Source organism: Rhincodon typus, chromosome 41 (assembly GCF_021869965.1).
Source record: "Rhincodon typus isolate 14 chromosome 41, sRhiTyp1.1, whole genome shotgun sequence".
Classification (NCBI taxonomy): Eukaryota; Metazoa; Chordata; class Chondrichthyes; order Orectolobiformes; family Rhincodontidae; genus Rhincodon; species Rhincodon typus.
The window spans coordinates 2,476,845-2,495,168 of record NC_063372.1 but is presented as its reverse complement, the minus strand read 5'-3'; the positions used below and the strand labels follow the sequence as shown (position 1 = coordinate 2,495,168).

Below are 18,324 nucleotides of genomic sequence, written 5' to 3'. Positions count from 1 at the left end.
CACATTCAAATGGTGCACTTAAGTGATAATGGGTTTACAGGAGAATATGTAGTGGACTGAAATTGTCGTGGTCAGATTTAGGTGTGCATCAGTAAATAAATATTTATAGATGTGTAAAGATGAATCTTTCCTTCTGCACAATGCTACCTTGAACAGAACAGTGAGGATGGTGCTACCAGAAGCCAGCTACATCACCATTATCCACAACTTCTCTCTCAATACTTCACACACTGTCTCATTTCAGGAGGACAGTGAATCATCGATATTTATCATTAGCAGTTTATTATATTTGAAAGCTTTAAAGTGCTTCATACATACCGAATTGCTTTTCTGAATTGTAGCAACTTTTAACACAAAATACAGACAGCAACTTTACAACCACTTAATATGCAGTTTAAAATAGGACTATACAAATTAAATAAAGACACTCAAACTGTGCATTAGTATGACAACAAACCATTTTTTTTGAAGTCCTTAAAAGTTAAAGCATATATTTGCTGGGCTGAAAATATTAGAAACAAGCATTGAGATGTGCAAAATAATTTGCTTTATGTAACTATGGTTAAAGGAGTGGATTAATTCACTGGAATTTTCTTTCAGTAAAAGCTTCAGCCTAACTATGCAATTGATATTGAAACTTCACTATGGTAAGAAATTCTGCTGAAACACTGAAAAACAAGATCCAAATCCTTAAGTGTTCTCATATTTTCAGCTTTTCATTTACACTGACTGACAGAATAGCATACAAAGCAAATGAACTAGACAAAACTTGCTTTCATGGATATTAACTCCAGAGATTATTTTGATTGATAACAATGCTATAAACCTGTAATTTTCCAGTAACTTGATTGGTCTCCAACATTATCACATGGTTTTCTTTGTTTCTAATTATACAAAAGCAACACTACTCAAACTGCCAACATGCAATTGAAGCTAGTTGATCCCATGTTGTCAGATCAAACTACAGTTCCCAACCAAATGATGAAAGAACCACTGGTTTAAAATATGGCTAATTTGAGTATTACTGAATTAAAGAAATTTTGTCTCTTATTAGGACAATTTGTCAGAATCACAATTTAAGGCAATAACCAAAATTAACAAGAGAGCGCTGCCTGCTTGGCAAATGCACTGGAGTGTGTAAAGAATTATGCTGACAACCAATTTCGGATTGTTAGTTAGGCTCACACTGCGACACGCTTGCATCTATTGGAAGTTATGTCCATGAACATTCAGGTCCTTGCTCTTGGCAAACAAAAGAACATGCATGCCATGTCTTGCAGTTAACTGTCAACCATCATTAACTGGTGCATTCTCCATGGCAACACTTCTACCACTGTCCATTTGACAACTAATCAGCACTCTCAGTATAAATGTCAGTTTTCCTCTTAAATAGATTATTTGCAAGAATACCAGATGTGTCAAAAGTAGTCATACCAGACTTGAAACTTTAACACTCCCTCTCTCCACAGAAGCTGCTAGACCTATTGAGATTCTCCAGCATTTTCTATACTTGCTAACTAATGAAAACAAACTCCAATGCTTTTGTACTTTTAATTTCATTTTTATGTTGACTATTATACCAAACTATTTTATTCCCGCCTGTGAGGTGACTGGATGAGGAATTGTGGTTACGGTGTTCATTAGTCTAATGGCAAAGAGGCAAATGTCTGCAGAAATTAACTAAAATGTTAAACAAAATGTAGAAACTAAAAGATACATATCCTAGAGGCACATAAAACAGAGACAAAAAAATCACTGGGTACCAAGGTCACCACTTGGCCAGGTACTGGTACTGAAATTTTTATGAGCTGAGGTGGTGGCAGATAGCAGGAAAGCCTTTAGCATCTGGTCTGGTTTGGGCTGGCACTGTTAGCTTAATGACATCTTTTGCAATTGGTCTCTTCAAACAACAGTGAGGTGATGATCAGGTTAAATTGGTCTCCAAGAACTTTGCTGTGAAAGCATGGAAAGGCAAGAGACAGATTTGGCTAAAGGAGACAAGGACCATCCTGCAGACAACTCTCTCAGAAGTACAGGGGCCGATACAGACCACACGTACATGTTCCACATCAAGTGGTACCACCAGGGAGTGGCTGCCATGAGATGATGCTTGCTCCAAAGAGACAATGATAATGTTGTTGCACTTTATATTACTGTCCAAATGACAGCAAGTGTCAAGTCTTATTGATATTGAGGAAAATATTTCTACCGTCATCAATAAAGGTCATTTCAAATTGTTTCAGAATTGGAGAAAGGAAGTAAAGGTTAACTGACTCTCATATCCAACTTCTAACAGCTGATACAGTGTAAATTGGAATATTGCATCTTGGAATGGCAACGGGAGTTTGTGTCCATGATCACTGCGTGATCCGAAAAGGAAAAGGTGCCAAGGTAAAGCCAACTATTTTCAATATGCAGCAAGATCAGAGAGTGCCAGCTATCTATCTATCTATCTAGCCCATAGAAACAGCTACCTAAATAAAGGGCTGTGACTCACTGACAAATCCAGGCAATATACCAGCTAAGGTCTAACAAGTATCTTAAAGAAGTTCATTATTATTTCCCAGCTCTTGTACTCTATGCTTCTTTTAATGAAGCCTACAATACTGAGCTTTATTAACTGCTTTAACTGTCCTGCCATCTGTAATGACCTACGCATATATACACCCAGGTCTCTCTGCTCCTGCACCCCCTTTACATTGTTTGAATAGTACCCTTCACTTTATACTGTCTTCCCATATTCTTTGCACAAAAGTGCATAACCCCACACTTCTCCACAATGAACTTCACCTGCCACTTATTCAACAACTATGTCTCTTCACTCCACCAACTTGTTAATGTGCTTGTGAAGTTCTACACTGTCTTCCTCAGCTTAAAATTCTGCCAAGTTTTGTGCTGCTTGCAAACTTTGAAACTGGCCCCCGCACACCAATATCCAGACCATGTTTATGTATGTCAGGAAAAGCAAAGGTCCCAATACCAATACCTAGGAAACTTTACTATAAACCATCTTCCACAGCCTGAAAAACACTCATTTACCATCACTGTGTTAGCTATCACTCAGGCAATTTTGTATCCCCATAGCTACTGTCCCTATCATTTTCTTAGAAGTTTGATGCCTGGCACTGAATTAAATTCTTTTTGGAAATCCACTCTCACAACATAATCAGCTTTACCTTCATCAGCCCTGTGTTACCTCTTCCAAAAAACTCTGCTAAGTTAATGAGACATATTTTGCTGAAGGAAGACTTTGGGATTTCATTTTATGTTAGCTGCCAGTCTTTTTCTCATAATCCCTTGCCACTTTCGAATTTGCTTTCTCACCTCCTTTCTGAACCTTTTGTATTCTTCTTGGTTCTCAATTGTATTTACCACCCGACTCTTGCCATAAGTACACTCTTCCTTCTTTAACTTAATTTCTATTCTCTTTGTCACCCAGGCAGCTCTGGATTTGTTTGTCCCACTTTTCCATTGACGATACCTAAACAAAAAGGAAGCCCTTTGTTCAGCTACTGTTATTCCCACCAACTTTTGTTTTCAGTCTGTGACAGTTCTGTTCTTGCCTGTTTGAAATCTGCTCTCTACCAGGGAATTATTCTTACTCTGGCTTGATCAACATCATTTTCCCACTGCCAACTGAAACCTTATCATACAATAATCACTAACCCCCAAGCATTCCCACAATAACACTTGATCTACTTGGCCCACCTCGTTCTGAAGAACCAGATCTAACAGTGCCTCTAGTTGGACTGGACACAGTGCTGTTGGAAATTCTCCTGAACACAACCCAGGAACACTTGTTCCTCATTGCCCTTTGCACCACCACTATCCCAGTCTATATGTGGGTAATCAAAGTCCCCTATTATAATTATTCCATGATGTTTACACCTCTCTAATTTCCTTCAGATTTGTTCCTCTATATCCTTTTCACTAGCTGGTGGTTTATGTATTACACCGAGCAATATACTAGCACTGTGTCCTCCAGCCTCTGCATCCCTCTGGAGATCTCTGTGCTTCTCTAACACTGAGCTCCTAAATACCCCAAATTTATACTGCTCTGCTGTTAGTGGCTGTGTCTGCAGCTGCTTTAAGCTCGAGACAATATCTGGTCTCCTCATGCAAGAAAAACAACTTACCTGTCTATCCCTTTAGGTATTTTGTTGGTTTCAATGAGGTAACCCCTCATTCTTCAAAACTCTGGAGAAATCAGTCCCAGTTTGCCCACTGTCTCTTCATAGGACAGTCCCACCATCCCAGGAACAAGTCTAGTGAACGTTTGCTGCACTCCCTTATGGCAATAATATCCTTCCCGAGATGAGAAGACCTAAACTATTACAGGTGTTGTCTAAACAAGCTCTAACACAGTCGAAACAAGACTTCACTAGTCCTGTCCTCAAATCCTCTTGCGACAAAGCCTAACATTCCATTAACCTTCCAAATGGCTTGCTGAACCCACACGTTAGCCTTCAGTGATTTGTCGATGAGGACACTTATATTCCTTTGTACATCTACACTTTTCAACCTCTAACGGTCTAAGAAATACTCTGCATATCTGTTTCTCCTACCAAAGTGGGTAACCTCACATTTTTTCACAGAATATTCCATCTGCCCACTCACTAAACCTGTCCAAATCCTCCTGAAGCCACTTTATATCATCTTCTCAACACAGATTCCCACTTAGCTTTGTATCATCCGCAGAATTGGAAATATTATGTTTGGTCCCCACCCCCAAGCTATTGGTTGTTTTGTGAACAGTTGGGCCCCAAATACTGATCCTTGTGGTACCTCACTAGTCACAGCTTGCCAATGTGAGAACAAACCATTTATTCCTACTCTCTGTCTGTTAGCCAATCATTAAACCATTCCAGCACATTACCTCCTATCCCATGTGATTTACTCTCTTAACCAGCAGCCTGTGGAGGACTTTATCAAAAACCTTCTGAGAATAAAGTGTACTAGTTCCATTGGTTTGCCTTCACCAATTTTGCTAGTAATCTCTTCAAAAAGACTCCAACAAATTCATTAAACACAATTTTCCGTTTGCAAATCCATGCTGACTATGCCCATCAGATCACTTATTATCAAGCATTCAGTTATCACATTGTTTATGATAAATTCTAGCATTTTCCCTCCTGCTATTGTAAGGCTACTAGGTCTGTTGTTACCTGCTCTCTCTCTCTCTCTCACTCCCTTCTTGAACTATGGGCTGATATTTGCAAACTTCCAATCCACAGGAATCATTCCAAAATCTGTAGGATTTTGGAAGAGAATCACCAATGCATTGACCATCTGTATAGCCACCTGCTTCAACACTCAGGGATGTAGACCATCAGATCCTGGGGATCTATCAACTTTCAGTCCCATTAATTTCTCCAGTGCAATCTTATTGCTAATACTAATTTCCTTCAACTTCTCATTCTCCCTAGCCATTTGGATCTCTGGTACCTGCCTCAGCGGAAACAGACAATGTAATCATTTAGCTTCTCTGCCATTTCTCCATTAGCAATTTTTCTGACTGTCTGTATTGGACCCACAATCATTTTAGCCAGACATTTCCTTTTATGTACCTATAAAGTGTTTAGTTAGTTTTGATATTTTTTTGCAAGACTGCATTCATTTTCTATTCTCCTTTTCCCTGGTCCTCCTTTGTTGGATTCTAAAGATCCTCAGATTTACAACTATTTTTGCAACTTTATCAGCCTTTTCTTTTCTCATTGTCATAGTTTACTTTGTAACGCTCATGCAAAGCGCCCTCATATAGTTTTCTATGATAAAGGTGCTACATTAAATCTAACCTATTGTTTTAAATTGTTTAAAAACATTTCCCTCTTAAAGAAGATGAACAATACAGTAATATAATGGAACCCACAAGGAACTGAATATTGATCTCTGGTTGGTGCCTCTAGTGGAGGAAGCAGTTAAGCCCAGAACACGTGTTTTGAGTGAATACAGTGTGTATGAAATTCTGTTACTGTCGAGAAGGTTCTATCAAAATCTTCTGAAACTGCAAGATCTTTCTTTAACTCTTTGAAAGTTTTAAAGGTGGACTGCATTTAAAATTAAACCTCACTTTGCTAATGCCTCAGAGAGAAACTTGCTGGCAGTGGGTTACAGGCGATGTAGAGACCCTTTAAGTTTTCCAATTGTGGACAGAGGAGAATCCATCCTGGCCAGAAATGGAAAATGCACTCTGCTAGCCTGTAGCAAGAAAGAGGGATTATCTCTAGAAAATATAGGAATAGATCAAGCATTAAAAAGCCATCTGCTGATCAACTGCTGTTCTGCAAGCTAGAACTTTTGAAATTAATAACCCGTTCAAAATTAATTTGAACTAAATGTGCCTTCCTTTGTGTCAAGCTCATCAGAAACTTCTTGAATATTAGATCTTATAAAATAATGTTTAGAATATTGATGACAGCAAACACTTTGGATACACAAACAATTGATCCTCCTTTCTCAGTAGCCTCGTAAAGTTAGAAACATCCCAAGTGATCCCCATGCAATTCTTCAACACCCTCATGTTTTAAACATGAATAATCTATTTTTGTGTTATATCTGTGCAGTACTCAAGAGTTTGACATTTAAAACCAATGTCTATTTTTATTAGAATTATCAAGTGAATTTCCACTTAAAAACAGCAAAGAAATGAACTGTCACCCAATTTTAAACCTTTCTTTCAATAGGTTTATATGTTTCTGTGAGACAGTGCTCGTTCTCTTTGTTCTAAAATTCCTGCCATAACACAAACAATGTGAAATTTTACTGAGTAGAATTATCTATTACTGTATTTACACCTCAATTCTTGCTTGCTACCATTTGCATGGGGGTCTCTTCAAGAGCCTTATTCTAAAATCCTTGTCAGGAACCTATGACATGCAGGAATCCAGTCTCGGTTTTAAGCTGCCAATGGGCAAACTGTGTTCCAGGCACTTTCCACCCACTAGTACTCGGGTCTTTAGTGGTCTAACCAGCAAGTCTAAAAGGAATCACTTGGTATGTCTGAAAATGTGTATATACTGCGTGACCCAAATGAGTCATCCTCTGCCATGAGGAGGACACTTCCTGCTTGGTTCCATTGTGCAGCTACTAAAATCCCCATCTCTCCAAACCAGCGAGCCTCCTGTGAGCCAGTTAAAATCAAGCTACTCCATCCATCTCGGCAGCCCTCCCAGGCACTTTTACATAAAACCCTGACTTTACAAAGCCAAGCCTGTGAACAGCTCCTGGTCTATAGCCAGTGGTACACCCTGTCTTCTTTGGGGATTTGATCTGGTTTGCAGTCTGCACCTGGCTCAATTGCCTCTGCTCCTTTCATTGCCCAGCGCTCGCTTGAAACTCAGTCACATGATCATTATTGAATCAGAAACAGCATGCACAGCAATTCCAAAAATTCTAAACCACAAACATCATTTTTTTTAAAAAATCTAAACACTTGCGAAGTACTTAGGAAATTTAAGGTGCTGACATGATGATTAGCATCAGGATGTTAAGGACATACTGTGAAATTGCAATGTGGAAAGTGCTGAGAGTAATCTATTTGTTGAACTATTCTTTGCCTTCCCCTCCCAATAGCTGAGACCTGACAGTATATTGAGGAGGAGCCATGAGCTGCAGAGGGAAATCAGTCAGCAGATGGAGGCCCAGCTATTTGCCAATGATCCAGTGATATGAAAGTGCTGTTAAGCTGGAATATCCTTGAGTATTTGTCTGAATGGTGAAACCAATGGTGTTGTAAACATAATGCTGGATGTGCAGCTTAATCTGTGCTCTTTATCCAAAAGCTATCACACGTGGCCATTCACTGCACCAAAGGTTATAAACTCCTGCTTTAGATTAATGGAACAGCAGCAATAAGCATGGAGTTAATTGCTACATAGATATCTAACTTACATGCAAGTTTTGCACCCATATGCTACTGGACACTCTAACAAGACAACTACATAGGAAATCTTACTGTAACTGGTATGGTGTCCTGAAAAATTAGCGTCACATGGGGCAAATTACATGATTCACCATTGCACTGTCTATAACTTGGCATGAGAGGGGCAAAAAGGGAAGCCAATTTGAGCTAACTAATGCAGTTTCTTCCACTTAGAGGAATGTGACAAAATATCTATAATTAGCCTATGCAAGGAGACCTGCTGTTGCTTCTTCCTCTGCATCGTTCCCATTTGCTTTAAGGTCAACGAGTGTTTGTGCAAAACTGGTCCATTCATCATTCCGGGGAACAGCTATTTGCTGCAAAGGGAAAACAAAAAAGAAAAATGAGAACAATCACGGCATTTCTGTGGTCATGCTGGTTTAATGTTTGCTGCACTTTATGATGAATAGTACACCCGAGTTACTGTGAACCATAAATACAAACTGGCCATTTAGTTTGATTACAGCTGATCATCTATCTTACCTGTTACTTTTCCACAATATCTCTATATCTGTTGAAACATAGAAATATGGAAAATAGGAGTAGGCTATTCAGCCCTTCCAGCCTGCTCTACCATTCAATATGATCATGGCTGTTCAGCCAACTCAGTTCCCTGTTCCTGCTTTCTCGCCATGTCCATTGATCCCTTGATGTTGCTCTCTCCAGAAACGTGATCTCTGTCCTTCCACAGCCCTCTGGGGTCGAGAATTCTGAGGCTTCACCATCCTCCGAGTGATTGCACTCCCCCTCAACTCAGCCTTCAAAGGCCAACACCCTTATGCTGAAACTGTGTCTCTTAGTTCTCAGCTCACCAGCACAATGAGACGATTAGTTATAAGGGAGGTGGTGATGTACTACTAATTTCACTGGACTCACAATCTAGAAACCCCAAGCCAATGTTCTAAGCACATGGTTCAAATCCCACCATGGCAGATGGTGAAATATGAATAAATTCAGGAATAGAAATGGCAACTGAGTAACCATTGTCGATTGTCGTTAAAAACCCACCCAGTTCACTAATGTCCTTTAGGAAAAGAAATCTGCTGTTCTTACTTGGTCTGGCCTACATGTGACTCCAGACCACAGCAATGTGGTTGACTCTTAACCTCTGGACAGTTAGGGATTACTTAGGACATATGGCAAGAATGAAAGTTCAAAATGACACGAAGTACAATTTAGCTTGTGAAGCTTTCAATGCAAGTTTCTTACCTCTCCAACATCGTAAATCAACACTTGCCCTTCAGAATCACCCACAGCAATCTCTCGCCCTGATTGTGCCCAGCGTACACGATGCAATGCAGGGTTTCCCTCCATAGTGACACTTGCAGTTGGAACCTGCGTATTAGAAATGCAAGGAACTTGTTTAACAAGGAACTTGTTGATCTCTAAGCAAAGAGGCACTTTTGATTCTAAAGTATAAAGTGGCTTTACTAAGAAGCCATAGAGTAAGTGAAAAAGATATTAAAATTCATGAAGATGCTGACATACACCTTGGCTTAAATATTGTCTGGGATTCTGTAGAGAAAGCAAGCAGATTAGTGATCCCGTACTAATACTAATGCTGCTCATATGAGGCTGCGTGTGTAATTCAATCTGTGAAGCTTATTTGGTTTGTTTTCAGTTTCAACAGCTTCTTTATTATTTTCATCTGCCTAACAGCTCAATGATGAGTCAATTATTTTTTGTTGGTTATTTACTTGAGCAGGGTACACATCTTCGCCAACCAAAGGACCACAACCTCCTGTTGTCTGCTCCCTTGTCACAATTAATGCTGCCATCATTTGGTGCGAGACAACATCCTGGTAAAACTTCTACCACCCTGACCTCCCATCAATAGAGGCTCTTGACCCCATGTTGCAGGCTCCATTCAGCAAACAAGGGAAATGCAAGCTGCATTTCGCCAGTGGTGCTTTGTCACCTGAAGCTATCCGTGTTAAAATGCAAGCCTTACTCAGTGAATCCAGCTTACAACCACTATCTTTTCGATGTACCTCAGAGTCTTCATTCAGATTCCAGAGATCAAGCCGGCCCATTCCATCAACACAGGCAAAGAGTGCAGGGTGGATAGGAGACCACATGACATCAAACACATAGTCTGAACTGTCCTCAAAGGAATACAAGGACTTGTTACTCTACAAGAAAGAAAGAAAGAAAGAAATTCTCATGATTTAACAGGGAAAGTAACACAAAATCCAAACACACTAAAAGATCAACGGAGACTAATGTAATCAATTTTCTCTCTCCGCAGTTTCTCATCTCCTGAAATCACTGACTCCTTCGCTGGGGTACATTTCTAGCTGCTTGTTACTACCATGTTCCAATGACTCTCAGCAGTGAGTGTTATCAGGCCACAAAGGTCCTCCCCATCATAATGGAGTCAGCTATGGTTTCCACCCAAAATACACACAAGCACACAGCCTTTTAACAGTGAATGCTGTATGAACAGGAATCACGACCGTTTTAGCCTTTCCTACTCCAACTAGTTCAGCATAGACCAGACTGAACCAGAAACCTGAGAGAGGGAGATATTTGATCTGGGTCATTAAGGACGAGTTCACATCAATACTGGTGTCAAAGCGATCATGGAAAAAGATACCTATATCACAATCCATTTAGACTCACCTTGGTTGACCAGAGTTTGACAGTCCAGTCAAATGATGAAGTGATAAAAAGATGAGAGAAGTCCACTGCCCCTGCTGCTGTGTGACAGTGGACCCCTGTCACAGGACCTTGATGTCCTTCAAACATCTCGATGATTCCAGCTTTACTGTAATTGAGAAGAGAAACAATCATGCTACAATTTTAAATGAATGATAAAATGGTGTTCTTGCTTTTACAGGCACAACTGCACTTACAAACCATTTTGGTTGTCTCTGGAGTTTTCTTCCACTCTTTTCATTTCCTTTCTCGCTATCTCCGTATGGGCTAAATTCCCAAGGATGTTCCAACAAACGTATTGTCAGGGCACGCCACTGGAGTGATCTTTTACCTGAATGCCTCCATGTTTGCCTCCAATTTAGGACAGAAGGTGGCTTCTCAAAGCTGGAGGTCTAGAGAACCTGGAGTACAAGTTGGGGAGTACAAGTTGGCCAGCAGTCTCCCCTAGGGAGGTGGCCACTGTTAATGGAGGTAGGAGAACATGAAGTGGAGATGCTTGCTGAACAGTTCAGCAAAACTAAAAACAAAGAATGGCCAGTCAGGCATACCTTTGCCAAGTGGGGTGCTTGCCGCTGTGGCCCTCGGAAGCAGGAAATCCTGTCAGATATCGGAAAAATCCTGCCAGCTTCACCCATTTGCCCCCAAGTGGGCATTTACATAGGACTCAGAAGCAGGATCAGGCCGTATCATCCCTTAATCCTGCACCACTATTCAATGGGACCGTGACTGCTCAGATTGCGGCCTCAACTCCACTACCTGCTGACTTCCTTGATTATCAGAAATCTGTGTAACCCAGCCTCCAGTATATTCAACGTCCAGCCTCCAGTGCTCTCTGGAAGAAAATTCCAGACTCAACCTTTTCTCAAAAGATAGTTTCCTCCTCTCACGAATGAATCGAATGAACATTTTCTGAATTACTTCTGAACCAATTACATCCTTCTTCAAATAAGGAGACCAAAACTGTACATCGTACTCACCAAGGTAGCCTCACCAAGGCCCTGTACAACTTTAGCAAGATTCCCCTGCTATTATATTCCATTCGCCTTGCAATTAACAATATCCCTCAATATCCCTCTTGCCTTAGCTGTCCCAACTGACTAACGGTTGCTGCTGGGTCACTATAACCTGCCTATGGCAGGATCACTTGAAGGCAGGATTTCACCAGGAAGGTAACTCCATATGCTATTTCCTCATTTTGTTCCACTGTGTGAGCCATTGTCTCATTAGGAGTAAACGCAGCACAGTGGGTACCTACAACAACACATTTGTAGAAATAATAGAGTAGTACTGGTTGCAGATTTTAACTTCCCTGTATTGACTGGGCCACCCAGTATAAAAGGCCCGGACGGAGTGGAATTTATCAAACGTGTCCAAGAAAGTTTCCTGAATCAGTATGTAGAGGGCCTTACTCGGAAGGGTGCAACACTGGACCTCCTCTTAGGAAACTAGGTCAGGCAAATGACTGAAGTGTCAGTCAGCACTTTGGGTCCAGAAACCATAACTCTCTTGGTTTTAACATAATTATGGGAAAAGATAGGAGAGGTCCACAGGTTAAGGTGCTAAACTGGAGCAGAGCCAATTTTGGGGCCATTAGGCAGGATCTAGCAGCAGTCAATTGGGTGAGTTGGTTTGAAGGAAAAGGAAGGACTGGCAAATGGGAGGCTTTTAAAAGTGTGATATCAAGAGTCCAGGGGCAGTATGTCCCCGTGAGGGTGAAGGGAAAAGCTGGCAGGTTTCGGAATCCCTGGCTGACAAGGGATAATGAGGCTGTGGTCGGGAAAAAAAAGGCAACCTACCTAAGGTTTAAGCTATTGGGCTCAAGTGAATCCCAAGACGACTATAAAAAGTGTAGGAGCACAATGAAGAGGGAAATCAGAAGAGCAAATTAAAAAAAAGGGTATGAAATGGATCTAGCAGATAAGGTTAACGATAATCCCAAGAGGTTCTATATCTACATGAAGAGTAAGAGTTTGGCTAGGGAGAGAATGGGTCCCCTTAAAGATCAGCATGGCCGTCTATGTGTGGAGACACAGGAGATGGGGCAGATTTTTAATGAATATTTCTTCTGTGTTTACAGAGGACAGAATCATGGATGCTAAGGAAATAAGGGAAACAAGTGGGGATGTTTTGGACTGCATACATTTTACCAGAGAGGAAATGTTTGCAGCCTTAAAGCACATTAAGGTGGATAAATCCCCTGGGCTGATCAGGTCCAGCCTCAGATGTTGTGGGAGGCTGGGGAAAAAATTGCAGAGGCCCTTGCCAAGATTGTTGCTTCATCTTTAGCCACTGGTGAAATTCTGGAAGACTGGAGGGTGGCTACTGTTATTCCATTGTTTAAGAAAGGTAGCAAAGACAAGCCAGGGAACTACAGGCCAGTGAACCTGACATCAGTGGTAGGCAAATTATTGAAGAGGATACCGAGGGACAGGATCAATGAACGTTTGGATAGTGAACGTCTGATTAGGGATAGTGAGCATGGATTCGTGTGTCGGAAGTCACGTCTGACAAATCTTTTGGAGTTCTTCGAAGAGGTAACCAAGAGGATAGATGAGGGTAGTGCAGTGGATGTTGTCTATATAGACTTTAGTGAGGCCTTTGACAAGATCCCGCATGCAGGCTAGTCACATGGGATCCAGAGAGAGCTAGCTAATTGGATTCAAAATTGGTTCGATGGTAGGACGCAGAGAGTGATGGTTGAAGGTTGTTTCTCGGACGGGAGGCCTGTGACTAGTGGTGTGCCACAGGGGTCGGTGCTGGGACCTTTGTTATTCATTGTTTACATAAATGATCTGGATGTGAATGTACAAGGCACGATTAGTAGGTTTGCGGATGATACAAAACTAGGGAGGTATCGTTGATAGCAAGGAAGGGTATCAAAAATTACAGAGGGATCTCGATCAGATGGGGAAGTGGGCTGAGGATTGACAAATGCAATTCAATACAGATAAGTGTGAGGTGTTGCACTTTGGAAAGTCAAATCAAGGTAGGACTTGTACAGTAAATGGTAAGGTCCTGAGGAGTGTTGTGGAACAGAGGGACCTAGGAGTACAAGTACATAGTTTGTCAAAAGCGGCATCACAGGTAGACAGGATGGTGAAGAAGTCATTTAGCATGTTGGCCTTCATCGGTCGAGGCATCGAGCATAGGAGTAGGGACATTATGTTATAGTTGTATAAGTCATTGATGAGGCCGCTCCAATACTTGGAGTATTGTGTACAGTTTTGGTTACCCTGTTATAGGAAAGGCATATTTAAACTGGAAAGTGTGCAAAGAAGATTTACGAGGACGTTGTCAGGACTAGTAAGCCTCAGTTATAAGGAGAGGTTGGCAAGGATAGCACTTTATTCCTTTGAATGTAGGAGAATAAGGGGTGACCTTATTGAGGTGTATAAAATCACAAGGAGCACAGATAAGATGAATGCATAGCCTTTTTCCGAAGGATGGGGAATTGTAGACAAGAGGGCATAGGTTTAAGATGAGGGGGACAGATATATGAAAGACCTGAGGGGCAACTTCTTCACGCAGAGGGTGGTGTGTATATGGAATGGGCTGCTGGAGAAAGTGGTTGAGGCAGGTACAATAGCAACATTTAAACATTTGGATAGGTACATGGATGGGAAGGGTTTAGAGGCAATTGGAACTAGCTGAGTGGGCACCATGGTCAGCACGGACCAGTTTGGGCTGAAGGGCCTGTTTCCATGCTATATTACTCTATGATGCTGTCTTAAAACAGATAATGAGTGGAAATCCTGAAACTATAGAGATTGTATCTCTTTATGGCCAGAATGAGATCTTGAGTACTCAGACTTGAATGAAGAGCCCAAGCAAAAGATTTAGCAGGAAAGATGCAACTTCCGATTGATTCATTCTACTAATATCAGTGTGCGGGAAAACTGGGGCTTGATTTCAATAATGGAACCACCAGGCACCCTGAAAACTTCAGCTGTTAAAGGAAAAAAGGCCAATAAGTGCCCAACTCAAATTCTGACAATCAGACAGAACATGGGCTGATTTTAGATTTACCTTAAAATTATGAGCTCTTCTACCTGCTCAATTCTACTCTTGCTCAGGAGCTTAACAAAATGACCATCAGTTTCAAATTACTATCCATAATAATATAGCAAGAATACATCCAGAGATGTTCTATCATATTCAAATAGCAACACATTAAAGGCAATGTAATGAAATGCCCCAAGACTCTTCATAGGAGCACCATACATCTGTCATGGGGGAAAAGTTAGAAGCCATTAATAAAGACATCATAACAGGGCATTTAGATAACTTCAAGGCAGTCAGGCAGAGCCAACATGGCTTTGTTAAAAGAATATCATCTTTAACCAATTTATTGGAGTTCTTTGAAGAAATAATGTGTACCGTTGATAAAGGGGAACGAGTGGGTGCACAGTCCAATGCAGGACACAGCTGGCAAATGGTGGTGTGGCAAAAAGATGGCGCTCAGTTGAGCTGGGGCACATTGGGGGCCACTGTCGCCAAGTGAGACTAGATGAATCAGTACATAGCAGGTCCTGCCAGCTGTGGCTGCTCTGGGCCAGAATGCACAGGGCTTGGAAAAGGTGTGGAGAGAAGCGCTCAGAAAACAGATCGAATTTTTCATTCAGCTAACCTTTTAAAAAAAAACTTGTGCACAGTGCTCGAGCCAAAGTACGTTCAAGGCAGATTCAGTTGTGGCTTAAAGAGGAATTGGTGTTTTTTTTTTTTTTTTTTTTAACTCTTTCATAGGACATGGGCATCACTGGCTAAGGCAGCATTATTGCCCATCCCTCATTGCCCTTGAGGTGATGGTGGTGAGCTGCCTTCTTGAACTGCCTCAATTGTTGAGTTGTAGGTAGACCCACAATATTGCTATGGAGAGAGTTGCGGGTGTTTAACCCAGCGACATTGAAGGAACAGCAATATTGCTCTAAGTCAGGATGGTGAGTGGCTTAGAATGGAATTTGTAGGGGCTGGTGTTTCCATGTATCTGCTGCCCTTGTCTTTTTTGGTGTCAAAGGCACCTGAGTGAGTTACTGCAGTGCATCTTATAGATGGTACACACTGCTGCTATTGTGCATTGGTGAAGGGAGTCAATGTTTAAGGTGGTGGGTGGGGTGCCAAGCAGGTCAGCCGCTTAGTCCTGGACGGTGCAAGATCAGAACCCCTTCCAACTTGGAAATTCATCGAATATGTCTGTGGGTTTTCAGATTGTCATAAGTACTGTGAAATAAAAGCCAACCTTCAGCACAAACACACAGAGGTGGCTACGCAGTAAGGGGTTAAATTCAGACAAGAAGTAAAAGACAGTGGCTCAGCAATAGGAAGTCAACACAGTCAGACTGCTTTCATGGGACAATGGTCCCCAGAAAAGCCATGACCTGCCATTGCAATCAAACCACTGATCACCTAGTACAATCATATTGGAACTGTCACTTGTTACTATGATGAGTTCCTATTGAGGAGGGAAATGGATCAGTCAAAGCTTTGGCCATTTGTCGAATAGGTGGCATATCACCTCCAAACAGCAAGAAAGACCATTCAGAAATCATTCTAACTGATCATTTTGTCTGGACTGAGCTTTCTTCCCCCCCAATGGATAATGCCTCATCATATTCATCCAAACAGTGTGTGAACTATACGAAGGAAGATCAACGATCAGACATGTGAACAACATGGACCACTGAAACAACGTCTGGTGTGGTTGTGAGATGTTTGATATGAATCACCGGAAAGGGTCACATCGAAGGTGTGCTGACTGCAGTGAGGAGGGTCGGAGCGGGTCAGCACAGCTCAGGCCTACAATCAATAGCAGCCAGACCAGCCATCACAGCGAGATGGACCTGCGGCTTCTGTAAGAGTTTCACGACAAAAATGTACAGCAGAACCTTCTTGGGGTCCGAGTGATGTTGGCTGCGGCGAAAGGTCTTGCTGAGGGGAGCATTTTGCTGAATCTTTTAGATGTTTGCTGAATGTCGAGGCAAGTTTCTCACTAGGCGGTGGCAAGCTGCCAGCTAAAAACAATCACAGCTTGTTAAACCCCTTTTGAACTGCACAACTGACATCATTAACATTCAGCCTAAATTCAACATCCTAAATGATCAAACAAGACATCATGAATTCTGGACATGGAAATCAGAGCAGGTACGTGCTGGATTCAGCTCACCACTTGCTCAGGAAGACTCCCATGTTGCTTCGGACTAAACAGAATCTCAGGGCATGATCCACACGCACCAGCTGCACGCATGTCCACAGACATTGGCATTCAAGACTTGCCAATCACTGACAGACATCATGATACCTCAGGAATCCACTTGCAGGATACTAAAGCAGAGGCCTACATTGCGCTCACTCAGTTAGCACCTGGCTGCATGCTCGCAGCATCCCTGCTTTGCTTTGTATTGCCATGCTTTGCCTTGCCATGCTGTGCCAGTTAGCGCATTGACATATCAGCCAGAGCCCATGGCTCTTAGCATCGCTGGATTGATGAGCTCTTTTGCGCAGACTAATAGACAGACAGGTTGCTGGTCAGTACGGATCTGTCTGGGATTGGGGATATCTTCATGTATCACGTGCATTCAAACAAATGGCCACATTAGAAACTGAATGGGGGCTGGCCCTCAGTCCACGCAAGGGAGCTGTGGCAGCAATTAGTCAAGTTGTCCCAGTACCGTCAGGCTGGGGTACAGTCCTCACAGTCCAGAGGATTAACAACAGTTAAATCAACAGATTAACAGTTGTCAGCTTGGGGAACGGTGCAGCGTCAGTCAGGGAGCTGCAACGACAGGGGAACGGTGCGGCGTCAGTCAGGGAGCTGTAAGTGCTGCTGGGACAATGACTGGGACAAAACCCACGATGGGTGCAGTCAGTGTCAGTTTGATGGGTTAAAACACAGCATCTGCTGGATGGGAGGACACTGAAGGGGCAAATACATGGAGCACATATTTACAAAAATGTCATCCCCTATTTGCAATGCATGCAAAATGAATATGCTTATGCCTGAAATGTTGACGGAAGGCTAATTACACTATGCCATAGTACTAGCTAAACTAACATTGTCAGCTCACTAAGGCAGAGGTTAGCAACAATAACTTAAAGGGAGGTGAGCACTGGCTAAAAGCACCACATCATTTGTGGAACTTGTAAGGCTGATGTGGGATGAGGGGAACATTGCTGCATCATGTTGTGAAAGTATGATGATTGATTCTGATGAATGCAATGGAAAGTGGAGTGGTTGAGATGGGTCTAGGATGCCATGGAAAGGATGGGCGGGGGGGGGGGGGGGGCGGTGTTGGTGGTGGAAGAATGAGGACACCAAGTTGGGGCAAGTTCTCCCTGTGGATGACTGAGCGACTGAGCGACTGAGCAACTGAGCTCAGCTGTGTTGGGTGCTACGAGGCAGATAGGATTGACACCCGGTTCCTGTGGATGACTGCGGCTAGCAGCAGCAGACAATCAGAAACTGTCGAGATCAAGATGCCAGCACTTGGTTTGCATCTGCCAAGCATTTCCAGCAGTTCCTGTTTGATTCCAGATTTGGTTTCTGGGTTCGAGTTGGAAACTCATGAACAGTATTTGGAGCAGGGATTCAGACAAAGGGCTTCAGACATCCCAATACTTCACTGGAGGAAATTTCTGCTCATCCGTTCCTGCATGACGGATGTATAGGCTGCAAGTTCACTAACAGTGGAGGAACTAGGAGAAATGGAAGTGAGGTCAAGCTTGGTATTGTCCGTGTACATGTGAAAACT

At 42.2% G+C, this 18,324-nt stretch overlaps 1 protein-coding gene across 1 annotated transcript in view; it reads right to left on the bottom strand.

The window, feature by feature from the left end:
• Nucleotides 1-259: 259 nt before the first annotated feature.
• The window catches only part of LOC109926362 (cytoplasmic dynein 1 intermediate chain 2-like), a 53,738-nt gene continuing 35,673 nt past the window's right edge, over nucleotides 260-18,324 (bottom strand). Inside the window, exons 12-15 of the mRNA XM_048618809.1 lie at nucleotides 10,544-10,688; nucleotides 9,913-10,053; nucleotides 9,131-9,256; nucleotides 260-8,238 (exon numbers count right to left, since the gene is read on the bottom strand). Of these exons, the coding sequence (XP_048474766.1) occupies nucleotides 8,125-8,238; nucleotides 9,131-9,256; nucleotides 9,913-10,053; nucleotides 10,544-10,688 (526 nt within the window). The 3' untranslated portion in view covers nucleotides 260-8,124. The remainder of the gene's footprint in view (nucleotides 8,239-9,130; nucleotides 9,257-9,912; nucleotides 10,054-10,543; nucleotides 10,689-18,324) is intronic.